The 12,821-nt window shown below is 37.9% G+C and overlaps 1 protein-coding gene across 3 annotated transcripts in view; it reads left to right on the forward strand.

The window, feature by feature from the left end:
- The window catches only part of SYT9 (synaptotagmin 9), a 64,542-nt gene extending 53,140 nt beyond the window's left edge, over positions 1-11,402 (forward strand). Inside the window, exons 4-8 of one of the 3 annotated variants that reach the window (XM_054171859.1) lie at positions 3,865-3,985; positions 5,022-5,193; positions 5,832-5,961; positions 6,537-6,693; positions 7,767-11,402. In XM_054171859.1, coding sequence (XP_054027834.1) covers positions 3,865-3,985; positions 5,022-5,193; positions 5,832-5,961; positions 6,537-6,644 — 531 coding nt within the window. In that variant the 3' untranslated portion in view covers positions 6,645-6,693; positions 7,767-11,402. Of the gene's footprint in view, positions 1-3,864; positions 3,986-5,021; positions 5,194-5,831; positions 5,962-6,536; positions 6,694-7,766 lie in introns of those variants that run through there. The other 2 variants (XM_054171860.1, XM_054171861.1) reach the window with 2 other exon arrangements.
- The last annotated feature ends 1,419 nt before the right edge of the window (positions 11,403-12,821 follow it).

Consider the following 12,821-nt stretch of genomic DNA (forward strand, 5'->3'; position numbering starts at 1 on the left):
TTATTTGTATTCTTTCCTTCCATCCCTTGCTGCCTGTTTTGCATGATTTTGTGCCAGTTCTCTGCATCCAAAGATATTTGTAAGAGCCAAATATCTCCATTTGTCAGAAACCCCCTAACTACCAGGTATCTTGCAGGGTTTCACTGGGAAGGTTTGATCCAGCCTGAGCTTAAGGCAGCTACCAAGGAATCAAAGGTGAATCAACTTAAGGGCGCATTGTGGCAGCTCTCTTTAAGATGACACATCTCCCTGTTTAACATGCTGAGTTATACTGACCTAAACACCAGCATGGAGCTGCAGATACAGTGCTAGGGAGTGATTTATCCTGTAGGATAATTAAATTAACAATTTTTAATTCTATATATACTATGTGACTATGGAGAAACAAGGTATTAATGTTACTATTAGAATTCAGCATTTTAAAAGATATATTCATTTTGTGTTAATTCTATTAGAGGGGAATCAGAAATGTTTTCTGGGAAAAGGAAGAACTATTAACCTTTAGGTAGAAGCCACTCAAAATGATTCAAGTAATATTATTTCTGTGATATACCAAGTATTTCCACCAGAAATGGAACAAGGAGGAAGTCCAGAATTAGGGCTGTCCTGGTTGCGCTGTCACACGCGCAGTATGGTATTGCTACCACACTTAGACATAAATTTGGAATGTACAAAATGCATGACTTGATAACCTACAATATTATGAAATCTTTTCCTAAGTAGGAATTTCAGAATGTCTCTGGCAGTGTAATATTTATATCACCACATTTTGTCAAGCATACATAGTAACACATAAGTATTCATTTCAAAAGGAAGCATAATCCTTGCAGAAGATCCTACCCTCTGTGCTTGTTAATTCTGTTCCTTAAAGCTGTTTCTTTAACACCTTTAATGACAAACCATGGCTTAGACCATGTGGGTCAGTGATTTTAAACTAGTGAAGATGTGCAATAATCCTCTCTGTGCTGTGTTCCATAGGCTTTGGTTCTGTTAAGAAAGAGAATTTATAGTAAGGGTCTGGGTTTGATGGATATAATGGTCATGCCTGTGATACCACTGATCTCTAGTCCAAGGATGTTTCTTGTTCCACTGCAGTTACCCAGACAGATGAACACAAACATGCAAACTCTGTGGTACAGTCATGGTTTGTGGTACTCTTTGAAAACTATTCCCTTGTAAAGTTGGACCTTGAACTCCCAATGGTACAATTTACAATGTTTGGAAGAAATTAAAATGTTGCTTTTTTGATTATAGAAAATAGGAGTAAGCAGGCTGAATATCCAGGGCACTGGGAAAAACTCACTCTGTTAGAAGATCCATCTTTACAAAACAAAAAAAAAGTCTCACTTACAAATAACCAGCATTACAGTTACTTGTAAAAGGTGCTGTAACTGATGATTACCTACAAATCAAACTAAAAGCAGGAAAAGACAGAGCTTCTTTTAAAGACTGAGAGAAGGATTTGCATGCCAAAAAGTATGTCTCTTTCCTGGTGCTGCCTGCACGCTCTCCTTTCATACATTCTCAGGCTGCTGTGGTTGGATGACTTGCTATCATTTGCTTATGAATAACCTGAGTCACACAGTTATCTGTGATCCATTGCCACAACACCTACAACTTGTAGAACTGGAAATGATTGAAAAATCACATGCTCTATTTCCAATTTAACAATGCTTTTTCCTGGATAATGCCCAGTGCAATTTCAGGAAAAGCATTAACATAGCATTTGCTAAAGTATACAGATTCACAGATTACATGAGGTTGGAAGGGTCCCTCAAAGGTCATCTTGTCCAACCCCCCTGCAGTCATCAGGGACATTGTATAGGTGGGGATTAGTTTTCAAACATAAGGAAAAGATTGTGGGTAAGTACATTATGGCATAAATCCTAATATTGCATTCAATACATGATCTCTTCTTTCCTAACAAGTTCATTTATGCAGGGAGTTAACATGTTTTCTTGAAATGTGTATCTAAAACAATGGTATAGTAATTCTTACTTACTTATTAACTTCTTGCTAAGAAATGATGAGAGATTTTTAAATGTTCATTCAACATGTTCAAGTCTGGTAGTAAAACATTTACAGTACTCACATGATCAATTGTCTAGTCACCATGTAGAGTACTGGAATTGAATACAGAATGACTTGGCTGTGGTTGATGATATTAAACAACAGCAAGACACACAGTTAAAGCAACAGGTATCTGACAGCCTTCTTTGTGGTCAGGGAAAACCTGAAGTGATTCAACAATGCTATCTTCTCCTAAAAGTTTTTAACCAGTTCATGAAATATAATCTTTGAAACAAAATCTGCCAGAGTGACAAATCCCCCAAATTGCCAAAAGGTGGTTTCACTCAGTAATTTCTTGTAATGGCTATGAAATTCTGCTGTACTCAGAGCTGCAGCAAAAGAGAGAATTCCACAGCTAAGTACCTCAGCACCTCAGAGCTGGGGAAGTACACTGATGAAGTTGTTCTTCCTCACAATGGGAAGGATAAGGGAAATCTTTACTTCCTGTTCTGCAGGTTTTAGGTATCAAGCTCCAGATGACCACTGGAAAAAATTCAGAGATCACTTATTCCTCCTGTAGTGTTAAGTGCTGTTGTTAGCCAAGAGAAATTGCTCCTGGATGTGCTGACATCACTTTAGCCTATAGGATCTCACCTTCTCAAACAACACTTTAATCCTCTGTCAGAGTGAGTCACTAACAGTTTGTTGCAGCAGGTCTGCTTCCAAGTATGAGCCACCAAGAGACACTTAATAGGGTGAGTCATATCAGCTCTATTGACATTGTCACAGTCCCTATTAGCTTTTCAGCTATCCTAAAACATCAATCTTTAGAATGAAAAAGACAATAGCTGATGAAGTCAAGTCAGGGTTAAAAGCTAGTTATTATGGGCAAAGGGCCCATAATAGCCGCTGTTTTTCTTCGATAGCATCTCTCTCCCATAACGGTACAAGGAAAGGACATATTTCTGAATGAATGTACATGATGATTCTTTTCCTTGCATAAGCTGAGAACTGAAGCAAAGATGTGTCTCTTGAGCAAGGTGTTGGATCAAGTGACTTCTAGAAATCCCCTCCAAGACAACATTCACACAATCCTTTATTCACTATGTTTCTTTCTGCCTTTTTTTTTGTTTGTTTGTTTGTTTTTGGTGGTGGTGGGTTTGGGGTTTTTTTACTAAAAAAAGCAGATGATTTGTACCTACAAACAGTTTGCTCATTTTCTACTACTTTTCTGAAACCTTTTCTGATGCAACTGACACAGGAAAGGGTTGTAAATCATTCTATCAGATGAAACAGGTGGACAAGCTTACTTAAGGGAGCTTGTCTGCACAAGGCACAGGAAGTAACGTCCTTACTCTACTTCTGGTGGAGACTGCCCCACTACCATAGTAACTTCACACCTCTCCCTCTCACACCTGAGTTTCTGCAAGCTGGAGAGCTGGATACATTACCTTGTGCAACCAGTGAGGTTTTTTGTGAACCTCTCTATGGGTATCTTTCTGTGCATTGGGAGGAAAGGCAGAGAGATCTATTGGAGCTTGTGATACATGCAAACCGCTACCAAACTTAAAAGAGAAAGAAGGTACTCCATGAAGTACCTCATCGCTTACACGTGTTTCATCTCTGAGTGCTAAAAACTACAACCCTGTTTACATAGAGAACTTTGGTGTCCAGTAACAAGTGGAGCAACTTCAATGTTTTCTGCAGATAGACACCTAGTTTTCAATGTTTCAGAATGAGGATTCAGCTTTTGCTTGCATAACTATAGATCCCCAAAGGTATCTTTTTAGCTCCTGGTATGGGTAAGGAAAGTTGTTGTTACTGCTTCACGTTATCTCTCTTTCCTTGGAACAGGATAATGTGGATCTTGGTGACCTGATGTTTTCACTCTGCTACCTTCCAACAGCTGGTAGACTAACAATTACAATAATAAAGGCAAGAAATTTAAAGGCAATGGATATCACAGGAGCATCAGGTAGGAATTCATTTAATGCTCAATGTGTATTTCTGTCCCATTTCTCTCCTGAGACACATAATTCAACACTTTTAATCCCAAAATTATTTTTGAGAAGAGAGTTCTTATACTGCAGGCTCTTGAGTTACTTGAATTTCTCAGAAATAAACAGTATATTTTGGTTTGCTCAGTTGCAATCAACAGTTTAAAATAATTTGTTCTTAAAAAGACTGTGAGATTATTTTATCTAAAGTTGCTGTGATTCAGAACGGCACAAGTTGGTCAAACTGTGTTCAATGCACAAGGAATTTTTTTTGTACAGCAGACTGTTAGAGCTATGGCACAGAGGCAGGCTGACCCTCTCTGATAGTCTCCAAAAGCCACTGAGCCAATTCTGCTGTATATGGACAAAACAGTGGGCAACCCAGGCTCCTTTCAGCAGCAACCCTTTCAAAATTTGATGATGAAAATGATAAACTAATTTAAATAAGACTTCAGAGACGGCTTTGAATTACTAGCAGGGAGTTGCAGACCTCACAGAAAGGAGCTACACAGAAATAGCTTTTTTACTACATTCAGGATTTTAAAAATAATTATCTCTTGAGAAGTAGAACCACTAACTGCTACACTTCAAATTATATATAACCATATATCAGTAAATCCCACTGTGCAAAATATTGTCATCTTCTGTCTGCCCTACAAATCTATACAAGTAATTAGACTGTTATAAATAGGCTATACACAGGCTGTTGTATAAACCAGTGAGGTATAACATGCTTCAGTGGACATTTTAATGCCCTTTGAGAAGTCAGTACACGACAAAGAGCTTCTTGAACCTAAATTGTTCATTATAAGCAGTCAATCAGGTAAAGCTCTCAAAGCTCCAATACCTCCCAGGCATTCCATAGTAATAGAGAAGCTCAAACTCCAGTCAGGTCCAGCTGACTAGTTCTGCAAGCAGGTATGGGCATACAAGAAAGTTGCTCCCTTCACTTTCCATTTATCTTTGCTTAAATACAACAAAAGAAAATCAACACTGTTCTTATGATTCACACAGATCCCTATGTGAAGGTTTCTTTAATGTGTGAAGGAAGGCGACTAAAGAAAAGAAAGACTTCCACCAAGAGGAATACCCTTAATCCTGTTTACAATGAAGCCATAGTCTTTGACGTCCCTCCAGAAAACATTGACCAAATTAACTTGTCGATAGCTGTTATGGATTATGACCGGTGAGATACCTGTAGCTGTAAAATAACATCATCTATTGGCTTATCAAATCTTGCACAGGAGATTTGCATCCAGAAACAAAGTTAATCATACTTTTTCCCAGCAATTGGGAAATTAATGTTGTGTTGAGTTTGGTAGACGACTAAAATTTTTTGTGTTGTCAGGCAGAATTTTCTTTCTAAATTTTAAAATACAGATTTGCACCCATAAGTGATTTGCATCCATAAGCTGTATATATGTTTGCCAGAAATGAACCATAACCAGACAGTCCACAAACTGATGTTCTGTTTGTGCACAATTATGCTCACCTCTTAGACACCTGCCTCCATTTCTAAAATTGTGGCTTAGAGTTTACTTGTATCTGCAACCTAATTATAGAACACAGGCAAAGAGTATTTTACAATCTTCATGCAAAAATAAGAAACAGAGTGCACAGAGACACACAGTGTGTGCTGTAATGGGGGAAATGTTAAATTATTCTGATTAGTGGGAAATGCATAGAGTGTTTTAGAGTTCATTGTATTTCCCAGGCAAGAATTAATTTTACAAATCTGTGATTAATGTTTCTAATGAAAAATGTAAATTGTATGGTTCTAAAGGTAAAATGTTAAGAAAAAATTATTATGGAATATTTTCACAGTGTAGGTCACAATGAGGTCATTGGAGTATGTCAAGTAGGCAACGATGCAGAAAGTCTAGGTCGTGACCACTGGAATGAAATGCTGTCATACCCTCGGAAACCTATTGCTCACTGGCATCCTCTTGCAGAGGTAAGACTTTTACTTCTTGCTTCCTCATTATTATAATTATGAATATTCTTCCATATGGTCTTAAGAGTTGGACTAAATTTTATGAACAAAACCAAGATCCACATGCATGCACTAAATCCTAGAAAAGGGCTCAGAAAGTCAAATACGACACGTACATTTCATTTGCTCCTGTTAATTTTAGGTAGACAGAAAGTAATCAATGCTTTTAATATTTGGTGCTGAAAGCACCAAATGTTATACACTGGATTAAGGGTTTGGGTTTTTTTTTGAGTAAGATCTTGGGCAACTTTCACATATGAAGAAATTCACCTTGTTTACAGAACCAAGACCTATTTTTTATAGATAATAATCTCATCTAACTTCTCTTGTAACAATATATCATCTGTGCTACTAGCACATCTCAAGGGATGCCTAACTGCACTAAAAAACCAAAAAAAAACAACACCCAAACAACAAAAAACCTTAAGTGACTCTGGAGATCTGAAGCGCTGATAAGAAGTGAGACAATCAGAAAAGCTTTTCAAGGTTCCTATGTTTTTTGTTTTGTTTTGTTTTGTTTTGTTTTTTGTCTTTAGGGCCCTATTCAGCAGAAATGTTATGCAGGTCTTCTGCGCTTGGATGGCTGCCGAAGAGGCTTCCTCACCCTTTTAACCTATTCAGCAGAAATTTGGCATTCCTGTTGAACTCTTTCTTAGCCATATCCTCAGGGGCTATTCCACAGAGTCCAGTGGGGTAAAGATGTCCTTTTAATCCCTCTGTTTAATCCTCTCCCCAACACAGAGAGTACTAATCCTGATTCATGAGACACAAAAACTCATCAAAGATCTAATGAAATTTCTTTGTAAGAGTTACCACTACTTACTTCTACTGTTGCTATCACTGGCTAGTCAGGCAGCAATCCCAGTCTAAAGGAACTTCTATGTTCATGAACAGCCACAATGTCACCTCTAATGATGAAGGACAGGAAAGGCTACAGCGTTCATATCAAGCCACAAATGAGGCCATAAGCACAAATATCCAGAGACAGGAAGTTCTCACTCTCTTTGAGTGTATTTTATGCATCAGTATGCAGCTGTGTTATTAGAAAGCAACTGAGAACCTTACCTGCTTGGTTGTAAGCACTAACCCTAGGCATTTCCATAAATAATTGGTGGATAATAGGAAGATGCTACAAAATGGTAAAAATACCACAGCCTTGCCCTGTGACCATAAGCAGTTATATGTGCTGGTGCCTGGGGACCACAGTAGCACAGTTTCAGCAGAGAGATGTTTGAGTGCTCACAGACTCTGTGGCAAGGCGCGTGCACTGTGCACTGCTCTGAAAATCAGAGCATGGCTGCTGCCAACATGCAAGTATGCTGTGAAAGAAGATCCAGCAAAGTGAGTGAGCTCTGCCTATACATTGTGCCCCCAGTGACAAGCTAGCTATTGGCTGAAATGCCACATGTGAAATGCTTACCTGGGCATTTGAGAGCTGGGTTTAGAAAATACATTACCAAGCTCTCAGCTGTAGCCAAGCACTGATAAGAGTGGCTTGACAAGCATGTAGTGTAATGGTTACTATTTCCCAGAATACAAGAAGTGTCTCTTAGCAGAAGCTGTCTACATCTGTATATCCAACCTGTCTTCCCTCTTTGATAAATTTTATTGCAGCCAGATCCCACAATTAGGTTTTGACAGCTCTTCCCTTTTTACAGGCATCCTGTTCTTTTCATACATGCCTGGCTAACTTCTTTAGATTTCATTACTGTGTTGTTTTTCTCATGTCACTGAGCTAAACAGAGACATATTTTTTTCCTTCCCAGGAATCAAGTGGGGGAGGGTGTCCAGCGCACCCAGGCTGTGCAGAGAAATATATACACAGCATATCATTTTGGCTCCTGAATCAGGATTAGACTCAGCGAGAGCTTCTGGAACCTCTGTGGCCACAGCCATAGGACCTTCCTTGAATATTTGCTGAATAGGACCCTCAGTCTTCTACTGTGTGAAGAGCTATTGGTTTCAAGTAGTTTCATGTTATCCACTTGTAGCATTAATTCTCCAACTGATATTATTGCTACTGATAGATTATCTGTATGATTGTAAGCATTACCCAAATTCAAGTCAGAATTTGTTTGCTAGAAGTAACCCAGGTTTTACAAGCAACATGATAGCAATGAAACTAAAAAATATGGGAGGCAGCAACAAATATTTTTCTTGTATTTGCAAAAAAGGTGCAGTATTGTGATCAGGTAGCTTTCTAAATATAGTTTTTTTTTCAAGAATTATTGTCATTAGATATTTAATTTTTAATGACAAGTTGTATCCTCAGTCTCAGTTGGTGCCAGCTTTCACCTCAGATGAAAGCAAAGGAATATCCTTCAAATCTGAGAAAATGAAAAAACATTCTGGGTGAGACCAAGATACATATGGTACTTGTAATGACAGTATGTTCTTTTAGAAAGAAGATAACCATCTGTATAACATGCAGCCTGTAAGTCCTCAACCTTTGTAGATAATTTTCCAGTCAATGTGTCTTAGTTGTGTCCATGACCCTGTAAGAAGTTGGAAGCATATCACAGGCAGCTATGCTCTATCAGACACACAAGCAAACAGGTGTGTGCATGTGCACACACACACTATGTCATTTTAAAATGCTGCTCCAAATATATACTGCCTGTGAAGACTTTATTAATTGCAGTACAAGTAAAATGGCTGTTTGACATGATGGTACATTGTAAATGCTGACAAGTTCCAGCCATTAAAACCATTAATAAAAAAAATAAATAAAGCACTTAACTCTTTCACATGATGAAATCTGTATTCCAAAACAAGAGCCACTGGGATACATTTTTGCCACTTATTTAGCCATGCATGGAGTTCTCTCTTCCTTTAAAATTACAGAATTACAGAATCAACTGGGTTAGAAGAGACCTCCAATATCATGAAGTCCAACTGATCACCCAATCCTAACTAATCATCTAGACCATGGTACTAAGTGCCTCATCCAGTCTTTTCTTAAACACCTCCAGGGACGTTTACCCTACCACCTCCCTGGGCAGCCCATTACAACAGGCAATCACTCTTCCTGTGAAGAACAACTTTCTAAGATCAAGCCTAAACTTCTCCCTGCACAGCTTGAGACTGTGTCCTCTTTTTTTGTTGCTGGTTGCCAGGGAGAAGAGACCAACCCCCACCTGGCTACAACCACGCTTCAAGTAGTTGTAGACGGCAATAAGGTCTCCCCTGAGCCTCCTCTTTTCCAGGTTTAACAGCCCCAGCTCCCTCAGCCTCTCCTCATAGAGCTTGTGCTCCAGACCCCTCACCAGCTTTGTTGCCCTTCTCTGGACACGTTCAAACATAATTGTGCTGTATAACAAGTACCATAATTCCAAAATAGAGAAGGAAATCCCTTAGAAAAGCATCTCAGCAAGATTTTAATCCCACTTCACTCATTAAAAATGTGCTATTAATCTATTACTTTTAGTTCTCCATAACAAGCCACCATTTCAGATGTTGTTTCATAAAAAGCAGTGAGAGTCAATGGGAAAGCCTTCCAAGCTACTAATACTGAGGCAAAGTATATGGGCAGTTGTGTGATATTCCCATGCCAAAATACTCAGAGCACTGCCCTTCCACAGCTGAGTGCTCAAATATTTCTTTATCTGTTTCAACTGAAATAACAAGACATTAAAAGCACCTGACAGTGGACAAACACACATTCATCTCAATTTAGGGAAGCAGGGATTACCAGAACAGAAAGCAAAGATGTAGTATAAAAGGCCCAGTGCTCAAACTGTTCCTGCCAGTCAATGCACACTTCAGCTTTCTATGCCACTGGATCCATAAACCACCAAAACAGTACATATGAGAAACTTGCTATATAGAAGTCAGTAAGTACCAGTAGTGAAACTGATGGTACAAGCCAAAGTGAGACAACAGCAAAAAAATGAAAAACAGGAGGTTGTTTTAATCCCCTCTTCTTGGTTTGAGGGGAGAATTGTTTAGGCTTTTTTGTTTTGTTTTTATTCTTTGTTTTTAGGGTTGGTTTCATTTGTCTGTACACCAAACATGATACGCAACTAGATTAACAAGAGCACCCAAAATCAGGGGTATGAGAGACATTTTTGTATGTCTATCACTTGGTAACATTTGAGCACTGAGGGGATCTATTTGCCATTTAAAAAAAAAAAAAAAAAGCAAGCTGCAAACTTTCTTTTAATTTAAAAGTAACAAACAACAAATGAGAAGGGAGAAAGAGAACTGGAAGTTCAAAGGGAAAACCTGGTTTACCCAGTTGAAAATCTTTCTGAAATTACTGTTAATGCATTTTGCTCAAATATAAAGAAGTGAAAAAATGTAGATGAGGTGACTCAATCTGAAGTGTCATAAATTAAATGCTTTCTTCCCTTTAGAACAGTGCATTGTCAGATGATTACATCTCAGTATCAAGTGAGAAAACAATGGCCTTCCTATCTAGAAGGAAATAATCATGTAGAGATAGTAATCCACAAAACTGTAGAATTTAATAGAAGCTGTCTGTACTGGGGAAAATGGCATCAGGATACACTTTTTAACAGCATCACTGAATCTTGCTGTAGTTAGTGGCAGACCTTGCTTACAACTATAATTCTGTTCTGAAGTGACAGCCTTACAATACATGAACCAAGCTGTGTAATGTGTGAATTCTCTTGTAAGGCCACTGCACATTCAAGGCTGAGTAGTTTCAAGAGCTGTGTTTACAGTTAACTTCTAATGTGGTGGGTTGGGCAAGGAACTACAGCTGGAAGTTTTCCAGAGTCCTGCAGTTCTCTGAGAGGACCTCCATCTTCTTGAAGGTCCATAAAGTGCACTAATCCAGATGGCAGTGATGGACACTATTTCAGAAAGGTATCATCAGGACAAAGCTCAACTGGTGATAAAACACACACAACATAGAGGGGAAGAATGACATGAGGACTTGTAAGCATCTGGGCTGTGTTTGTTTGTTTGTTTTGTCTGGGTATTTTAGTTCTCCCTTCATATGCTCAAATGTAGACAATGTAAAACTGGAATATTTCACTTGGATGCATGCTGGCCAGCTGTCATTTTTCTTACCCATTGCAAAGATGCGTGAAGAGAAGTGTATTGTTTTGATATACTTTTGGTTTTATTAACACATGAACATTGTGCTATACTTTATTATTATTTTTTGTTCAATAAATAGTCCTGGTATCTCTATGTTCCATGTCTAATTTTGGAGAGTAGAGCCATACCTGTATCAAGGCTCTCTCGATTAGGTGGGCATTTTGTTTGTTTAGTAGAAATAATGCATGATTCTTTTTGCAGTGACGGTTGAGGGACAAAAAATTTTCTTAATTTTATAATATGTATTACAATCTTCTAAACACAAGTAAAAATGTACTGTGATTTATTTATATAAATCTAGCTTGAACAAGTAAGTTTTGATCTTAATAAAAACTCTGTAAAATTGTGCAATTGTAATTTATTACTATTATGTATTTAATATATTAAAGTTAAATTCATTACACAGAAAGCCAAGAAATACTTTGGATATGTTTTAACTCAGTTTTTTTCCATAGATGTTGTGTTTTGATAAAATAAATAAGAGCAGAAAGACAAAGCTGTTACCATGACAGTTACTTTATAGCTCTCAAACATACTTTGAAAGTTTGGATACTGAAATTTCTTCTTCTTTCATCCTAAGGGCACAATCATCATTACGGAAATATTTTAGAGATGGCAAAGATTAATTTCACATACACTGAATATTAACAATATCAAGAAGCTACAGAAGTGCTTCAACCACATGACAGTGTGTTAAATTACCCAAATTTAGTATAGCACGCTATCAAAATTTACAATCCTCCTGTCAACACCAGACATGTAGCTCAGGGAAATTCGCAGAGGCTCCGTAGCAGAGCCCAGAAACAAATGGAAAAGAAAGCACAGATGTGTCTGCTATGACCACACAAACTGCTCCTACAAAGGTGACACTCTCATCCTGTTTGCTTTTCTTTTTCACACCAAATGAAATTACATATGCATCAGCAAGGGTTTTACATGTGCATGGCATCTAATTAAGAGTTGCTGTCACTTTAGGGATAAACTCAAGCCCTTCTCATTTGGAAGATCTAGCCTACTTGCACATACCTCATCAATAAAAGGCTGATAACATACATGTCACAAAAAAACAATTTCATGCAACTAAGAAAGAATTTGATATAGTTCTGTTCACTCCTTGGGTCTATTTGATATCACGGACACATGGAAATGCAATGAGAACAGACACATATTTATGAAGTTGATATTATCCTTAATAATGGTAACACCTTTAGGCCTTATGTAGACTCCTGTTTTTCTGCACTACGAATAGGTTCCTTTAAATGGTGCTCTGAATAGGTGCTGTGCTAGGGTAACAAGAGCAATGGGAGACACTTAACAAATGACACATACATAAGCATTCTATCCCTGGCAAAGTGTGTAGTGCTAATTACCTCTGTTCCAGAAGCCACTATAAACTAAATTACAATAGATGAGGTGTATGAATGTCAACATTGTTTTTTAAAAGTCTTTCTAAAATACTGTTGTTTCTTTTTCTTTGCTAAAAAGCAAACAAAAACCTCTGTCAAAGTAGACCTATGCATCTCTTCTTTCAAGACTGTTCTGGCAGAATCATCCTTTAAGTCTTTATACATAGCCTACAGACTTGAAATAAAACTCCACTAATACTGGAACAGCTGAAAGAATGATTGCAACAGTCTGTTACCAAACTGAACGTGAGAAGCCGAAGACTGATAATCCTCAATAAAAAGGTCTAATCAGTAGCAAATAAGATATCCCACATAACATTGAACATGAGAATCCTAGTGACCCTACTA

The sequence above is a fragment of the Dryobates pubescens genome, chromosome 22, assembly GCF_014839835.1.
Source record: "Dryobates pubescens isolate bDryPub1 chromosome 22, bDryPub1.pri, whole genome shotgun sequence".
NCBI classification, from domain to species: domain Eukaryota; kingdom Metazoa; phylum Chordata; class Aves; order Piciformes; family Picidae; genus Dryobates; species Dryobates pubescens.